We start from the raw sequence: 19,132 nt of genomic DNA on the forward strand, positions 1-19,132 counted from the left end.
CAGGCGCCCCTATATTAACAGTTTTTTAATACTGGACCACCCTTGCATTCTTGACACACATTCCACTTGATTGGGTGGTATTCTTTTGATGGTCCAATGATGTTTATCTGGTACCTTTTTTTTTTTTTTAAAGATTTTATTTACTTATTTGAGGGAGAGAGGGAGAGAGTGTACACGAGAGGAGGTAGGGTCAGAGGGAGAAGTAGACTCCCCACTGAGCAGGGAGCCTGATGTGGGACTTGATCCCAGAACTCCAGGATCATGACCTGAGCCGAAGGCTTAGATGCTTAGCTGACTGAGCCCCACAGGTGCCCTGGTACCTTTTTTTAAGCTTTTAAAAAATTGAGATAATATTGACATATAACATTATATAAGTTTCAGGTGCACAACCTAATGATTTGATATTTGTGTACATGGTGAAATGATCACCACATTAAGTATATAGTTAGCATCTGTCACCACAGTTACAAATTTTTTTTCTTGTGATAAGAACTTTTAAAATCTATTCTGAAAAAAATAAAAAATAAAAAATAAAATCTAGGGGCACCTGGGTGGCTCAGTCAGTTAAGCGGCTGCCTTCGGCTCGGGTCGTGATCCCAGGGTCCTGGGACCGAGCCCCGCATCGGACTCCCTGCTTGGCGGAGAGCCTGCTTCTCCCTCTCCCTCTGTCTGCCGCTCTGCCTACTTGTGCTCTCTCTCTCTGTTAAATAAATAAATAAAAATCTTTTTTAAAAAGAATTCTTTAAAAAAAAAAAAAAATAGGGCACCTGGGTGGCTCAGTTGGTTGAGCGACTGCCTTCGGCTCAGGTCATGATCCTGGAGTCCCTGGATCGAGTCCCGCATCGGGCTTCCTGCTTGGCAGGGAGCCTGCTTCTCCCTCTGACCCTCCCCCCTCTCATGTGCTCACTCTCTCTCATTCTCTCTGTCTCAAATAAATAAATAAAATCTTTAAAAATAAATAAATAAATAAAATAAATAAAATAAAATCTATTCTGTTAGCAACTTTTAAATATGCAATACAATATATACTATAGTCACCATGCTGTACATTACATCCCCACGACATACTGATTTTATAACTGTAAGTCTGTACCTTTTGACCCCTTTCAACCCATTTCACTCCCCCCTTCCCAGCAACCACCAGTCTGCTCTCTGTATTTATGAGTTTGGTTTGTGTATGGGTTTTTTTTTTTTTTTTTTTGGTCTGTTTTGTTTTTCAGGGGAGTTTTTTTAGATTTCACATTTAGGTGAGATCATTTGGTGTTTGACTTTCTCTGACTTATTTCACTTACCATAATGCCCTCAAGGCCTATCCATGTTATCACAAATGGCAAGATTTCATTCTTTTTTTATAGCTGAATGATATTCCTGTGTGTGTGTGTGTGTGTGTGTGAGTGAATGTATATATATGTATATATACACCACATTTTCTTTATCCATTCGTCCATTGATGAACACTTAGGTTGCTTCCATGTCTTGGCTATTATAAATTATACTTCAATGAACTTTGGGGTGCAGATATCTTTTCAAGTTAGTGTTTTTGTTTGCTTCAGATAAATACCCAGCAGTGGAATTATTGAATTATAAGGTAGTTCTATTTTAAAAATTTTTTTGAAAAACCTCCATACTGTTGTCCACAGTGGCTGCACCAATTTACATTCCCACCAGTAGTGCATAGGGCTCCCTTTTTTCCACATTTGCACCAACACTTGTTATTTCTTATCTTTTTGATTCTAGTCATTCTAAAAGGTATGAGGTGATAATCCTATTGTGAATTTGCATTTCCCTGATGATGAGTGATGTTGAGCACCTTTTCATGCACCTGTTGGCTATCTGTAGGTCTTTGGGAAGATGTCTCTTCAGATCCTCTGCCCATTTTTTAATTGGGTTAGTTTTTTGCCATTCAGTTGCATGAGTTTTTATATATTTTGGGTATTAACTCTTTATCAAATATATAGTTTGCAAATATTTTCACCTATTCTGTAGATTGCCTTTTCATTTTGTTGATTTCCTTTGCTGTGCAGAAGGTTTTTAGTTTGATGTAGCCCCACTTGTTAATTGTTTCTCTCTTTTTTTGATGCCTTTGCTTTTGGTGTCAAATTCGAAAACATCATCACCAAGACCAGTGTCTAGGAGCTTACCACTTACATTTTTTCCTAGGAATTTTATGGTTTCAGGTCTTACATTTGAGTCTTTAATCTATTTTTTTAAATTTATTCTTTTATTATGTTTTTTTAGAGAGGGGGAGGAGCAGAGGGAGAGAGAGAATCTTGTCTTAAGCAGGCTCTGTGCCCAGCATGGAGCCTGATGCGGCACTCGATCTCAACGCCTTGAGATCATGATCTGAGCCAGAATCAAGAGTTGGATGCTTAAGTGACTGATCCACCCAGGGGCCCCAAGTCTTTAATCTATTTTGAGCTAGTTTTCATGTATGGTGTAAGATAGTGGTCCAGTTCATTCTTTTGTATGTGACTGTCCAGTTTTCCCAACACCATTTTTTTTTAAAAATGCTGAGGTTTTTTCTTTTAATTTTATTTATTTGAGAGAGAGAGTGAGAGAGAGAGAGCACAAGAAGGGGGGAGGGTCAGAGGGAGAAGCAGACTCCCTGCTGAGCAGGGAGCCCGATGCGGGACTCGATCCCGGTACTCCGGGATCATGACCTGAGCCGAAGGCAGTCACTTAACTGACTGAGCTACTCAGGCACCCAACACCATTTTTTGAAGAGACTGTCCTTTCTCCATTGTATATTCTTGCCTCCTTTGTTGTAAATTAATTGACCATATATGCATGCATTTATTTCTGGGCTCTCTATTCTGTTTTATTGACCTGTGTTTCTGTTTTTATGCCAATATGATACTATTTTGATTACTATAGTTTATAATATAGTTTGAAATTAGGGAGCTTGATGCCTCCAGCTTTGTTCTTCTTTCTCAACATTCTTTGGCTATTCAGGATCTTTAGTGATTCCATACAAATTTTAGGATTGTTCTACTTCTGTGAAAAATGCCACTGGAATTTTCATAGGGATTGCATTGAATTTTAGATTGTTTTAGATAGTATGGATTTTTTTTTTTTTTTAAAGATTTTATTTATTTGACAGAGAGAGAGCACAAGTAGGCAGAACAGCAGGGAAAGGGAGAGGAAGAAACAAGCTCTCCACTGAGCAGGGAGCCTGACGTGGGGCTCGATCCCAGAACCCTGGGATCACGACCTGAGCCAAAGGCAGCCGCTTAACCGACTGAGCCACCCAGGCGCCCCTAGATAGTATGGATATTTTTAACAGTATTAATTCTTACAATCCATGAGCACGGAGAATCTTTCCAAGCATTTTCTAAAATTCATGCAGCAGGGCCTGGGTGTGAGGTTCAGTCGGTTAAGTGTCTGACTTCAGCTCAGATCACGACCTCGGGGTCCTGGGATTGAGCCTCTTGTTGGGCTCCTTGCTCAGCAGGGAGTCTGCTTCTCCCTCTCCCTCTGCCCCTACCCCCACTCATGGGCGCTCTCGCTCTCTTTCAAACAAACAAAATCTTTAAAAAATAAAAAATAAAATTAATGCAATTGAGTGTTTTTTTGAGATTTTCTTTTATTATACTTTGGTAGATTTTATCTGCTTATGCTGTCTTGATAAAAATAATTGTGAAGCTCTTTTTTTTCATTGAATTAAAACATTTTAATAGCATTGGTGCTGTGATTGATACAGAATTCACTGGTGAAACCTTCTGGGCCTAGTGCTTGTTTGCTTGCATTTTCTCTGTCTCTTGTTTTCTTCCTACATACCTAAATTGAAATTGGACCTCAGTACAAACATGGTGGAGGCAAATGTTTTCACTTTCCTTGTCAGAATATCTTATGAAACTGGAGACTTTAACTTCGTAAGAAATAATCAGAATGTTTATTTTGTTAAATAATGACAAAAAAATTTTGTGGTACTGAATCTTTTTGAGTACTTAACCATAATCTACCTTTTTACAAATGTATTCGATGTTATAGATGTTCATTTTTGCATGATGGACCTGTAATTAATCTCTATTTTTTTATTGTATAGAAATTTACGGCAACAATGTCTACACCAGATAAGAAAGCCTCACAGAAGATTGGTTTTCGATTACGTAACCTACTCAAGCTTCCCAAAGCACATAAATGGTGCATATACGAATGGTTCTACTCAAATATAGATAAGTATGTATCATGGCTTACATTGTGGATATCACTTGAGCCAGAAATTTAAGTTTTTCAAACGTTATAAGCTATTTTCTTTTCTGTAGGTCTGTTTTGATTCTTTTTTTTCCTGATTTCTTTTTTCTGTTCTTCATTCTACTTTGATCCATTTCCATTCCTCATAGTTTGCTTTTCCCCTTCCTCCTTTCAAAAGTGGTTATACATTTTTGTGAAAACTCAAATGAAAGTATAATCTGTATTATAATTTACAAAGACCGTGGAGTGGAGATGCCCTAGAACAAAGCTCCCTTATTTGTAATAAAAGAGACATGTTTTTCTCTTTTATTTTTTTTAAGATTTTTATTTATTTATTTTAGAGATAGCATGAGCAGGGAGAGAGGGAGAGGAGAAGTAGACTTGGAGAAGTAGACTCCCCGCTGAGCAGGGAGCCCGATGCCGGGACCCTGGGATCATGACCTAACGCTCTAGAGTCTTCCAATTTTCTTTTTTCTTTTTTTTTTTTTTTTAAGATTTTATTTATTTATTTGACAGAGAGAGAGATAGAGCAGGAACACAAGCAGGGGGAATGGGAGAGGGGGAAGCAGCCTTCCCGCTGAGCAGGGGCCCCAACGCGGGACTCGATCCCAGGACCCTGAGATCATGATCTGAGCCGAAGGCAGCCGCTTAACCGGCTGAGCCACCCAGGCGCCCCGAGTCTTCCAGTTTTCTAAAACTGATTTAATCTGAGGGCACCTGGGTAGCTCAGTTGGTTAAGCGACTGCCTTCGGCTCAGGTCATGATCCTGGAGGCCCGGGATCGAGTCCTGCATCAGGCTCCCTGCTCGGCAGGGTGTCTGCTTCTCCCTCTGACCCTCCCCCCTCTCATGTGCTCTCTCTCTCAAATAAATAAATAAATAAAATCTTTAAAAATAAAAAAATAAAAATAAATAAAACTGATTTAATCTGAAAGAGGACTCCTTGGTGTTGGGACAAAGATACATTGTAGCTAACATTGTTCATCCTCACTGGATACAATGACAGTGCTAGGATATACTAGGATATACTCATACATGAGATTTAACAAAAATCAGTGTCTCCTTGAATCTCTAGCACAGACAATATTTCTTGAGTAACTTATATACATTGGTTGTTTCACAAATGCCACTTTTAGTTTTAGCACTTTGAATTTGTGCCTCTTTTGTATATGTTCTGGGTAGAAGTGAAAGAACATTTGATGATTAGTATAATGTTGAAAATTGGAAAGCATATTTTGAAATTTATGCCTCTGAAGTAACTCATTGTATCTTAACCATTAAAATACCATTTCTGTTTTACAGACCACTTTTTGAAGGCGATAATGACTTCTGTGTATGTCTGAAGGAATCCTTTCCTAATTTAAAAACAAGAAAGTTAACAAGAGTAGAATGGGGAAAAATCAGGCGACTTATGGGAAAACCACGGAGGTAAAAATAATATTTTTATTTAAAATAAAATCAGTCAGTTAATTGTATAATTACCACATTGATTCTTTTTCATCTTCACAAAGACTAGTCCTGAAAGATAACTTTTCAGAATAGTTATATGTTAAATATATCTGGTTAACTAGCGTTAATGTAGGTCCTTTTTATACCTATGCATCTTACAATTAAATGTACAGTTCCATTTTTGTTCAAATTACAGGCTTTGCGTATAATTTTCTTACATTCTCTATGCCCCACTATGTTCCAAAAAATATTTAAGAATGCACTAGAAAATATAGCTGATCCTTTAACAACATGGGGGTTAGGGACACCAACCCTGCAGAAAAATCTACATATAACTTTTGACACCCCCAAAACCTAACTACTAGTAGTTTACTATTGACTGGAAGCCTTACTGATAACAGAAACCATCAATAACACATATTTTGTATGTCATGTGTATTATATACTATGTTCTTACAATAAAGTAAGCTAGAGAATAGAAAATGGTATTGAGAAAATCATAAGGAATGGAAGATATGTTTACAGTACCGTACTGCATTTGTCAAAAAAAAAAAACATGTACAAGTGGATGTGGGTGGTCATATCCATGTTTTTCAGGAATCAGCTGTATTTAATGAAGCTCTCAGGAGCTTCATTAAAAAGTTAGGGATAACTTTTAATCCCTAAAAGTTATTATCTTTTAAAAAGCCGTTTAGTACTGCAAAAGCCTTCTTAGAAGTGCGTATTTTACTTTATATAAAAATGGGATAAGGGGGTAGGTGAAATGGGTGAAGGGCATCAAAAGGTACAAACTTGCATTTATAAAGTAAGTCCTGGCGTGTTGCGGATAGTGTAATGACTATAGTTAATAATACTATAGTTGCTGACAGTGGATCTTAAAAGTTCTCATCCCAAGGAAAAAAATGTTTTATCTATATATGGTGTCAGATGTTAACTAGACTTAGTGTGGTAGTCATTTCACAATATATACAAATATTGAATCACACTGTTGTACACCTGAGGGTTACAAAGTGTGTTATATGTCTATTATACTTCAATAAAATAAAAACACATGCTATCTCAGAAAAACAAAACCCCAGAAGGAAAAATCAAGTGAATCTATCCAATGTGTTGTTTTCTGAAAATTACTTTTCATGTGAAATGACTTTTCCTTTTGCAGTGTTATCTTGCTTTCTAACACATTGGAAAACCTTATATTACTCTTGAGTGAAGTTTTGAAATCTGTTAGATTATTTTCATATTATGTCTCTGCCTAGTAAAAGCATATACAAAAATTTTTCAATTTAGATGGTGGGAATATCCAGGAAAGGCATGGAAATATAGTGACTTGGGCAAGTAGAAACAGAATTTAATTTTAATGATTTCTGTAGACAGTGATGAAATGCAAGGAGAACTTTTAATTGAACTGGTAATATTTTATTTCTCTATTAAAAGATGATGTTGCTGATGATGTTTTTAATATTTCCCTCATTTATAAGAACACTTGCACACACGCACATGCACACACACACACAATGGAATACTACTCAGCCATAAAAAAGAGTGAAATCTTGCCATTTGCAACAACATGGATGGACCTCGAGCATATTATGCTAAGTGAAATCAATCAGACAAAGAAAGACAAATACCATATGATTCACTCATGTATGGAAACTGAAAAAAGAAAAAAAAGAGGCACATGGGTGGCTCAGTTGGTTGAGCGTCTGCCTTCGACTCAGATCCTGGGGTCCTGGGATCAAGCCCTGCATCGGGCTCCCTGCTCAACGGGGAGCCTGCTTCTCCCTCTCCCTCTGCTGTTCCCCCTGCTTGTGCTCTCTCACTCTCTCTCTGTCAAATAGGTAGATAAAATCTTTAAAAAAAAAAAAAAAGGACAAAAACCCAAAAAAACTCTTAAATACAGAGAACAAACTGGTGGTTACCAGAGGGGAGGTGGGTGAAATAAGTATAGTGAATTAAGAGGTACAGATTTCTAGTTATAAAAAGAACAAGTCATGGAGATGAAAAAAAAAAAGTACAGAATAGGGAATATAGTCAATGATATTGTAGTAACGTGGTGACAGGTGTTGACTGCACTTATTGTGGTCAACATTGAATAGTGTATACAATTGTCAGCTCATTATGTTGTACACCTGAAACTAATATAACACTGTATGTCATTTTCATGTCAATGAAAAAAATGCAAAAAAAAACCCAATTAATAAATTGCTAGATGATTTCAATAGATGCTTCACCAAAGATACAAGGATGTCAAAGAAATACTAGAGAAGATATTCAACATATTAGTCAATAGAAAAATGCAAATGAACCCATAGTGTCTAGAATTTACAAGATTAAGCATACCAAGTATTGGTGAGGCTATGGGGAAACTTGGAATCCTATGTGCTGCTGAGGGGAATTATAAAATGGTGTAACTGCTTTGGAAAACTGATGATTTCTTGCTCTCTTTTTTTTAAGACTTTTTTTTTTTTTTTTTTTAGAGAATTTTAGGTTTAGAGCAAAATTGAGAGGAAGATAGATTTCCCATATACTCCCTCCCCCAACAGATACACAGTGTTCCCCGTAACAATATCTCGTTAAGATAGCGATACATTGTGGTGAGTCTATATCAACACATCATAATCCCCCAAGTCCATAGTTTACATTAGGGTTTACTCTGTGGGTTTTGAAAAATGTGTAATGACATATATTTATCATTATAATGTCATACACAGTATTTTTACTGCTCTAGTAATCTTTTGCGCTCCACTTATTCCTTCCTCTCCTCATGGCCCCAATTCGTGGCAACTGCTGATCTTTTTACTGTCTCCAGAGTTTTGCATTTTCCAGAATGTCATATGTTGGAATCATACCATATGTAGCCTTTTCAGATTGGCTTCTTTCACTTAGTAATATGCATTTCAGGTTCCCCTGTATCTTTTCATGGTTCAATAGTTCATCCTTTTAATGCTGAATAATATTCCATTGTCTGAATATACTACTATTTTTTTTATCCTTTCACTTACTAAGGGACATCTTGGTTGCTTCCAAGTTTTGGCAATTATGAGTAAAACTGATGTAAACATCCATGTTAAGGTTTTGGTGTGGACATAAGTTTTCAGCTCATCTGGGTAAATACCAAGGAGTGTGGTTGCTGGATTGTATGATAAGACTTGTTTAGTTTTATAAGAAACCACCAAACTATCTTCCAAAGCGTCCATGCCATTTTTACATTCCCACCAGAATGAACGAGAGTTTCTGTTGTTCCACATCTTGCCAGCATTTGGTGTTGTCTGTGTTCTAGATTTTGGTCATTCTAATAGATGTTAGTAGTGTCTCAATTTGCATTTCCCTGATGACATATGATGTGGAGCATCAAAGTGGCTTATTTGTCATCTGTATATCTTCTTTGGTAATATTTGGCTTCTTTGGTTTCTTAAAAGGTTAAACATACACTGATCATATGCCCCAGCCATTCTATTCCTAAGTATTTAGTGAAGAGAAATTAAAGCATAGATTATATGAAAACATTTCTATACAGAAATGTTCGTATCAACTTTGTTGTAATAACCCCAAACTGGAAACAGTGCAAATGTCCACCAATAGGTGAATGGATAAACAAATTACAACACATTCAAAGAAAAGGATACTGTTCTCCAATAAAAAGAATGATCCATTGAGGGACGCCTGGTGGCTCAGTCAGTTAAGCATCTGCCTTCAGCTCAGGTCATGATCCCAGGGTCCTGGAGTTGAGTCCTGCATTGGGCTCCCTGTTTAGTGGGGAGTCTGCTTCCCCCTCTCCTTCCCACTTGTGCTCTCTCTCACTGTCTCACTATCTCATTCTTAAATACATTATTCAAGAGAAAGAGGAAAAGAGGGAACGGTGAGATGGATGGTCTGATTTCAAGTTTTTTTTTTTTTTAATGTTTATTTGAGAGAGAGAGCATGAGCAGGGGAGGAGCAGAGGGAAAGAGAGAAGCAGACGCCCCACTGAGCAGGGAGCCAGACGTGGGCCTCAATCCTCTGTCACTATCTCTGTCTCTCTCTCTCAAATAAATAAATAAAATCTTAAAAAAAAAAAAAAAGAACCATTGATACATGTAACAACATGGATTAATCTTGGCATAATTATGCTGAGTGAAAGAAGCCTGACAGAAGAATTCATACTAGATGATCTCGTTTATATAAAATTTTAGAAGATAGAAACTATAATGACAGAAAGCAACTTAGTGATCGCTTGAGAAGTGGGGGTACAGAAGTGGGAGGGATGCAAAGGAGGGATAATCGAGTGCCACAAGGAAACTCTGGGGAGTGATTGATGTCTTCAGATGTTCATTATCTTGTCTGTGATGGTGGTTTTATGGATATATATTTTATGGCATGAAAGCTATGTTTAAGTTACTTTGGTTCATCCCAGTATTTGAAAATAGAAGTAAGATAGGCCCTAAAGATAAGGGTAAATTCAGTATTTATGCTTTAAGGCAGGAAGTATGATTAAACATTTACACAGTGGTAAGCCTTGTCTTTAGTTCTATATTGGCGTGCTCTCTGGGTCATAGGGAAAATATCATGTTCTTCTAAATAGAATATTATAGTTGAACTTTTTCCCAGGAGGAGACCTGGCATCCAGATGCAGTGTTGTCAAAGGATGGTGAACAAATCCTCCTGCTTTGTAGGGAAGGATAATGTAGACTTGCTTATAACCCTTTAAGTCTTGCAAAGCCCTATTTTTAAAAAGATATAATTTACTTTGAAGAGAAACAATTATTATTTCTAAGAACTCAAATACATTATTCAAGAGAAAGAGGAAAAGAGGGAATGGTGAGATAGATGGTCTGATTTCAAGGTTTTTTTTAAATTTATTTTTTAAAAATGTTTTATTTATTTATTTGAGAGAGAGAGCATGAGCCGGGGGAGAGAGAGAAGCAGACTCCCCACTGAGCAGGGAGCCAGACGTGGGGCTCAATCCTGGGACTCCAGGATCACGACCTGAGCCAAAGGCAGACGCTCAACCGACTGAGCCACCCAGGCACCCCTGTTTGTTTTGATTTTAAAGATTTATTCACTTGAGGGGCGCCTGGGTGGCTCAGTTGGTTAAGTGACTGCCTTCGGCTCAGGTCATGATCCTGGAGTCCCGGGATCGAGTCCCACATTGGGCTCCCTGCTCGGCAGGGGGTCTGCTTCTCCTTCTGACCCTCTTCCCTCTCGTGCTCTCTGTCTCTCATTCTCTCTCTCTCAAATAAATAAATAAAATCTTTAAAAAAAAGAAAAAAGAAAAAAGATTTATTCACTTGAGAGAGAGAGTGTGAGCATCAGATAGGGCAGAGGGAGAGGGAGAGAGAAACTTTAGCAGACTCCTCGCTGAGCTTAAGCGCGACCTGGGCCTTGATCTCACGACCCTGAGATCATGACCTGAGCCGAAACTAAAAGTCAGATGCTCAACCGACTGTGCCACCTAGGGGCCCCATGATTTCAAGTTTTTGTATAGGATAGTTATCAGTTTATATGATTTTTATAATTTATTCTAGATGTTCTTCTGCATTTTTTGAGGAAGAGAGATCAGCATTAAAACAGAAACGACAGAAAATAAGGCTCTTACAACAAAGGAAAGTTGCAGACGTTTCCCAGTTCAAAGATCTCCCAGATGAAATTCCTTTGCCCCTGGTTATTGGAACCAAAGTTACAGGTAAGTAAGTGAACATAAGCTCATTCATTTTGCTTTATAATTTTTCACCAAGATAACTACTAGGTAACCACTAGACAAATGGCTTTTAAATTTTAAAAGCTTAAACTCTAGTTCTATAGCAATGTACTACAGAAGTTATTATTTCTTCTTCTGTGGCATTTGGTTTTTAAACTACTTGGGAAAAAGTGTGGTGGTTCAAAGCAATGTCTACTACAACATAAACTAAAGCAAACTGCCACAAAGATGAAATTTAAAATTCACTGGAATAAGCATAGCTAGACATTGTTTAAATTTCTAAAATTTTAAATTGTTCTGTCTTTTGGTTTCACATCATTTATTTTCCTTCCTAACCAATCTTAAATGGTTAGTTCACAAGTACCATTGTTTTTGTGCTCTTTGGGTTTGGGATAGTCCATTTCTAATGACTGAATAGTAGGTAGTTTGCTCAGAATTTTATTTTAAGGGTGTAAATTCTGTCAACTCGTAGATGTGAGTCTGTGTGTTCTGTTCAGTTATGACATGGAAGGAAAGTACCACCAAAACCTCAAGTTTAAATTAATCCTTAATAACTTGGTAAACTAAAATTACAATTTATATAACACAGGAAATAACAAGGTGTTAAGTGAGTAGGTAAATTAGTAACTATTGGAAGGGATTAAAAAATGGTTGGATTAAAAAAATGGATTTATCGAAGAATATTTTCTGGAGGAAAGGTAACCTTGAGTTACATATTAATATCACTTTTTCTGGTTATAAAAGTGGTACATGTTTCCATTATATTATAAAAAATGGGTAATTAAATGGAAAGGTAGATTAGAGAGAGGAGACTGTATCATGCGTATAAAATGCAGGTAGAAAAGAGAAGAATTGATTTGGTCATAACTTACCATGACAACTTAACCATGTACAGAGTTATAGATGATCTCTCTCTCAACAAAATTAGTCTGCGGGTGAGATTGGAGATGAAGTGAGGGAGAGATTGTAGTCTTGAAAAAATACATTAGTTCTAAAACACCATATAAATAAGTACAGATATAAAGTCTGCAGTACCACTACAAATCAGAGAAGTTTGGAATGCATAGAGTGACATAAAAGTTAATTGTTTCAGAATTTTAAGAACTGGCAGTTTTATGGAGGGTCTATAAGTAGGTTATTCTTGTTACAATGGAGAATAGGTTGGACAGGATGTATCAAGATATGAGAAAAGGGGGTGCCTGGGTGGCTCAGTAGGTTAAGCATCTGCCTTTGGCTCAGGTCATGATCCTGGAGTCCCAGGATCGAGCCCTGCGTCTGGCTCCCCACTCGGTGGAGAGCCTGCTTCTTCCTCTGCCCCTTACCTGGCTTGTTGCGCTCTCTCTCTCTCGTGCTCTCTCAAATAAATAAATAAAATCTTTAAAAAAAAAATATGAGAAAAGTTTGGGGCGCCTGGGTGGCTCAGTCGGTTAAGCGTCTGCCTTTGGCTCAGGTCATGCTCTCAGGGTCCTGAGATTGAGCCTCACATTGGGCTCCCTGCTCAGTGGGGAGCCTGCTTCTCCCTCTCCCTCTGCCCCTCCCCCTGCTCATGCACACACACACTCTCTCAAATAAATAAATAAAATCTTTAAAAAAAAAGAATGATTTTTACATTTTAATTTTTATTTTAAAGATTTTATTTATTTATTTAGAGAGAGAGCACGAGCAGGGAGGAGAGGGAGAAGCAGGTTCCCTGCGAGCAGGGAGCCCAACTCGGGCCTCGATCCCAGGACCCTGAGATCATGACCTGAGCCGAAGGCAGACGCTTAACCAACTGAGCCACCGAGGCACCCTGAGTTTTACATCTTTAAATGGCTGAAAAAAATCCCAGTAATAATATTTTGTGACACATGAAAATTATATGAAATTCAAAGACTTCATTAAGGAGGAAAGATGGTTCATAACTGAAACAGACTAATAAGAGGAAGCAGGGCAGGGCCAAAAAAAGTCTGCCAATAATTTTTTGTTTACCATACTGTCCAGTATGCAATACAAAATTACTAAACCTATGAAGAAACATGAAGACCGGTTCTGTAGTCAAAAGAAAAAGCCATCAGTAGAATTAGCTGAGATGGCTTAGATACTGGAATTAGCAGTGGCTTCAAAATGTTTGTTATAAACTTAATGTAAGTGTCGTCATAATGAGTGGGGAAATCTGAGAGATAAAGAGGAATTATTTAGGTCTAACAAATTTAGAAGTAAAAAGTACAGTATCTGAAAAGAAAAAAAATTTTTTTTTTTTAGAGATTTTATTTATTTATTTGACAGAGAGTGAGCATGAGCAGCAGAGGGAGAGGGAGAAGCAGGCTCTCTGCTAAGCAAGGAGCCCAATGCGGGACTCGATCCCAGGGCCCTGGGATTATGAACTGAGCTGAAGGCAGATGCTTAACTGACTGAGCCACCAGGCGCCCCAATAATGAACTTTTTATAGAAAATGGCAAATATGGGGGCGCCTGGGTGGCTCAGTCGTTGGGCATCTGCCTTCGGCTCGTGTCATGGTCCCGGGGCCTGGGATCGAGCCCCGCATCGGGCTCCCTGCTCCGCGGGAAGCCTGCTTCTCCCTCTCCCACTCCCTCTGCTTGTGTTCTCTCTCTCGCTGTGTCTCTCTCTGTCAAATAAATAAATAAAATCTTAAAAAAAAAAAAAAAAGAAAATGGCAAATATGTGTAAAATGGAACAATCATGTTGCAAGCTTCTTGAATTTGTTATGAGAGCATACGATGTTGACTATGAGTAGATTGTAGTAAGTAAAGCTTGGGTATTCTGATCTGTAGAGTATTGAGGTTCAAAACCTTCCGGGTGCATCAGAATTACCTGGAGGTTCTGGATGAAACAAATTGCCCTTCCACCCTCCGAGTTCTGATTCAGAAGGTCAGGGGTAGGGCCTAAGAATTTGCATTTTAACAAGATTCCAAGTGATGTTAGGGCGCCTGGGTGGCTCAGTCATTAAGCGTCTGCCTTCATTTAGTGGTTAAGCGTCTGCCTTTAGCTCAGGTCATGATCCCAGGGTCCCTCCTCTGCGGGAAGCCTGCTTCTCCCCCCTCCCACTCCCCCTGATTGTGTTCCTGCTCTCACTGTCTCTTTGTCAAATAAATAAATAAAATCTTAAAAAAAAAAAAAAGATTACAAGTGATGATGCTGCTAGTGTGGGGCTATACTTTGAGAACTAGTAGAAGGACCTACTTTTTTTTTTTAGAGAGAGAGAGAGTGGGGCGGGGAGGGGCAGAGGGAGAGGAAGAAACAGACTCCTTGCTGAGGGCAGAGCCTGAGGCAGGGCTGGATCTCACAACCCTGAGATCATGACCTGAGCCAAAATCAAGAGTCTGACGCTTAACCGACTGAGCCATCCAGGCACACCAGGACCTACTTTTTAAAAAATGCTGAGAGGCGCATACCTAAAAAGCCAACAGAGAAGTTAATTTTGAAATTCTAGCAAATAATTAAGTGAAAAGATGATGGGAAATAAAGGACGGGAACAAAAACCATGGGATAAATAGAAAATAAACAGCAAGATGGTAGACTCAAGTCTGGTCCTGTTTTCATTATATTAAATGTCAATGAACTAAGCACAATACTGAAAAAGTAGAGATTATCAGACTGGATTAAAAAAAAAAAAAGAAATGTCTGGTGCGTCCGGGTGGCTCAGTCTGTTAAGCATCTGCCTTTGGCACAGGTCATGATCCCGGGGTCCTGGGATCCAGTCCTGCATCAGGTTCTCTGTTCAGCAGGGAGTCTGCTTCTCCCTCTCCCTGCCGCTCCCCCAGCTTATGCTCTCTCTCTCTCTGTTAAATAAGTAAATAAAATCTTTTTTAAAAAATGCCTAACAGTATGCTATCTTTAAGAATTATACTTAAAATATAAAATCACCAATAGATTAAAAGCAAAAGGGTGAAAAAGATATGCCATGCAGCTATTGACCATAGAGAGTTGAAGTGGCTGTATTAACATTAGACAAAATAGATTTCAAGACAAGGAGTATTACCAGAGAGAGAGAGAGGAATGTTTGATAATGATAAAAAGGTCAATTCAGCAGAAGAATGCAACAATCCTAATATACATTCATTAATAAGTCCTTCATAACAGAACTTTAAAATACTTAAAGCAGGGCACCTGGGTGGCGCAGTCGTTAAGCGTCTGCCTTCGGCTCAGGTCATGATCCCAGGGTCCTGGGATCAAGTCCCACATCGGGCTCCCTGCTCGGCAGGAAGCCTGCTTCTCGCTCTCCCACTCCCCCTGCTTGTGTTCCTGCTCTCGCTATCTCTCTCTCTGTCAAATAAATAAATAAAATCTTTAAAAATAATAATAATAAAAATAAATAAAAAAAAATACTTAAAGCAAACACTGAGACAACTAAAGGAAGCCATATACAAATCAACAGTCATAGCTATAGATTTTAACACCTCTCTACCAGTAACTGAGAAGAAAAAAATCAGTACAAATATAGAGAATCTGAAAAACACTGTCAATTATGATGATTCAATTGATAAATTTTTTAAAGATTTTATTTATTTGAGAGAGAGAGAGAGGAGGGACAGAGGGACCATGAGATCATGACCCGAGTTGAAGTCAGAAGCTTAACCAACTGAGTCATCCAGGTGCCCAGATCCAACTGATATTTTTGAACGCTAAGCCCCAAAACTATAGAATACATATTCCTTGCACATGCACATGATTTGTTTGTCGAAATAGACCATCTGATGGCAATGTCAATAAATTTTAAGAGATTGAAATCATACATAGAATGTCTCTGAACACAACAGAATTTAATTAGAAAGCAAAACAATAAGATCCTGAAGACATTCAAATATTTAGGAATTAAATATTCTACTTGTAAGTAACTCCTAAGTAAAAAGAGAAAGTTCAAGGGAAAATAGCAAATACTTCTAATATAAAAATAATAAAAATATGACATAAAAATTTGTGGGGTACAGCTAAAGCAGTAGTTACAGGAAAATTTACAGTTTTAAATGCTTATATCAGAAAAAAATGCTTATATATTTTTAAAAACTGTTTAAATTTGCATTTTAAGAAACCAGAGAATAAACCCACAGCAAACATCATACTCAACAGGGAGTTGAACTAATAAAAACTACTGGAACTAATAAATTCAGTAAAACTGCAACGATATAAAATCAATATACAAAAATTGTTGCATTTCTGTATGCTAATGTTCAAAATACTTGAAAAAGAAAATAAGAAAACAATCCCGTTTATGATGGCATCAAAAACACTAAAATACTTAGGAATAAAGTTAACCAAAGAAGTGAAAAATCTATACACTGAAAACTGTAAGACATTGATGAAACAAACTGAAGACACAAATAAATGGAAAGATATCTCAGGCTCATGGATTGGAATACTCAATATTGTTAAACTGTCCATGCTTCCCAAAGCCATCTATAGACTCAGTGCAGTCCCTGTGAAAATTCCAGTGGTAGGTGCCTGGGTGGCTCAGTCAGTTAAACGTCTGCCTTCAGCGCAGGTCATGATCCTGGGGTCCTGGGATCAAGTCCCGAGTTGGGCTTCCTGCTCAGTGGGGAGTCTCCTTCTCCTTCTCCCTCTGCCGCTCCCCCTGCTTGTGCTCTCTCTCTCTCTCTCTCTGTCAAATAAATAAATAAAATCTAAAAAAAAAGTTCTGCCAAGATTAATCTGTTGAGTCCAAATCACAGCAGACATTCTTTTTTTTAATTGAAATTGATATGCTTATTCTAATATTTATGTGGAAATGGGAAGGGTAGCCTAACTCAGAAGTGGATCCACACATATGTGCAGTTGACTTCCTAAAGGCATCAAAGCATTTCAATGGAAAGGAAGGGCATTCCAACAATGCTGGAGCGATTAGATATCCATATGAACCTTGATGCTTCCTCACACCTCACAAGAAAACTTTATCTAAGATGGACCAAAGGGCTAAACATAAAAGCTAAAATTATAAAGCTTCTATAAGTAAATATAGGAAAATAGCCTTGTGATTTGTAAGTAGGCAGATATTTCTTGGATCTGACAAAATAACAAAAGAAGATGATTTTTAGGTTTAACTTAAAAACTTTTGCTCATTAAAAGTGACCATTAAGGAAATAAACAGGCAGGCCACATATTGGGAATAAATATTTCCAAAATGTATATCTGAAAAAAGACCTGTATCTAGAAAATATAAAGAACTCTGTAAGTTAGTAATAAAAAGATAGTCTGGTTCAAATAACTAGATAAAACACTTGAGTAGACACTTCCCAAAGGAAGATATATGAATGGCGAATAAGCACATGAGAAAGTACTCAACATCATCAGTCATCAGGAAAATGCAAATTAAAAGCACAATGAAGTACCACTACACATGCCCCAGAATGGCTAACCCTGAAACAACTAGTAACACCAAGTGTTGCCAAGGATGTGGAGCTACCATAATTCCTGGACTTTTTTGGTGGCGTTGTGAAATGGTCTACTACTTTGGAGAAAAGTGTGCCAGTGTTTTACAAAACTAAACTTATGCCTGCCCTATGATCCAGCTCTTCTCCTCCAAAGTATTTCCTTAAGAGAAGTGAAAACAGCTGTCCCAGAAGGATAGCTATGTATAGAATGTTCATAATTTTAAAGCCAAACCTGGAATCAACAACAGGAAAATGGATAGACATAATATTTTCTTATGATGGAATACAAATTAGCAATTAAGAGAAACTACTGACATATAGATTAACTTCAGACAATATGCTGAGCAAAAGAAGCTGAAAGCTATAGAATGCATATCGTTAGGTTTTCATTTCTATGAAGTAGAACGAGCAAAATTAATTCATGGCAGAAAAATATCAGAAAAGTGGTTCTGCTGAAGAAGAGATTGATTGGGAAGGGGGAACTTTCTGGAATGATAGGAATATTCTGTGACTTGATAAAGGTTTGTTCTACATGGATATTTGCCATAATTTATAGAATTATACACTCACATTTAGATTTCACTATATGTAAATTTTACCTAAAAAAAAGTGCTATAAACAAAATTCCACATTCCTTACTGTGAAAAATTTTTTAGTAAACAAGTAGTAGTAGACCAGTTCTTCCCCCAAAACAATGACAAAATGGATTTTATTTTATTATTTTTAAAGATTTATTTATTTGACAGAGAGACACAGCGAGAGAGGGAACACAAGCAGGGGGAGTGGAGAGGGAGAAGCAGGCTTCCCGCTGAGCAGGGAGCCCGACACGGGGCTCGATCCCAGGACCCTGGAATCATGACCTGAGCCGAAGGCAGACACTTAACAACTGAGCCACCCAGGCGCCCTGACAAAATGAATTCTAAACTATTGAATTCTAAACAATTGGGGGTTTTGCAGTAAGAGCAGAGCAGGCAGGTAAAAAGTGACTGGGCTTTGTAAATGGTTCGTCGTGCAGTGGGAAGAGCAGAGGAGTTCTGACAAACACCAGGGTGCTCAAAGTGATGGGAAGTCTGAGTAGTGGAGAAGTTTGGGGGAAATGTCTAGAGAGCACAGTGTAGCCACACTGTACAGGAAAGTGTTCATTAGGTGTCCATTACTCCAAAGGGCTCTAGAGCTAGAACTCTGTGTAGTCAGAGAACTCAGGGTATGAAAAAAGATTTTGAAATCATTTGTTTGTTAGGAAATTGTAAGAATCTGAAGTGTCCCAAAGGTAATGTAGTTTGTCTAAGTCAAAGGGGTAAAGGGAAAGAGACCGCCACGAAGATAGGGAAGATGTGATTTATAGAAATAAATAGAGTTAAGATTTGACAGCTTCTTGTTAACCCAAACTCGAGTGCTAGCCCATAGCCGAGGCTCTGACCCATAATCTTTAAAGCTGTCCCTTGATGG

The 19,132-nt window shown here is 37.9% G+C and overlaps 1 protein-coding gene across 3 annotated transcripts in view; it reads left to right on the top strand.

The window, feature by feature from the left end:
• LIN9 (lin-9 DREAM MuvB core complex component) overlaps positions 1-19,132 on the top strand; it is a 70,822-nt gene that overhangs the window by 16,804 nt on the left and 34,886 nt on the right. For all 3 annotated transcript variants that reach the window (XM_045877626.2, XM_064594461.1, XM_054508117.2), the window contains 3 exons: positions 4,046-4,179; positions 5,495-5,620; positions 11,146-11,303. In XM_045877626.2, coding sequence (XP_045733582.1) covers positions 4,046-4,179; positions 5,495-5,620; positions 11,146-11,303 — 418 coding nt within the window. The remainder of the gene's footprint in view (positions 1-4,045; positions 4,180-5,494; positions 5,621-11,145; positions 11,304-19,132) is intronic.

Source organism: Mirounga angustirostris, unplaced genomic scaffold (assembly GCF_029215605.1).
Source record: "Mirounga angustirostris isolate CCGP_5_RB_7025 unplaced genomic scaffold, mMirAng1.0.hap1 SCAF_6, whole genome shotgun sequence".
NCBI classification, from domain to species: Eukaryota; Metazoa; Chordata; class Mammalia; order Carnivora; family Phocidae; genus Mirounga; species Mirounga angustirostris.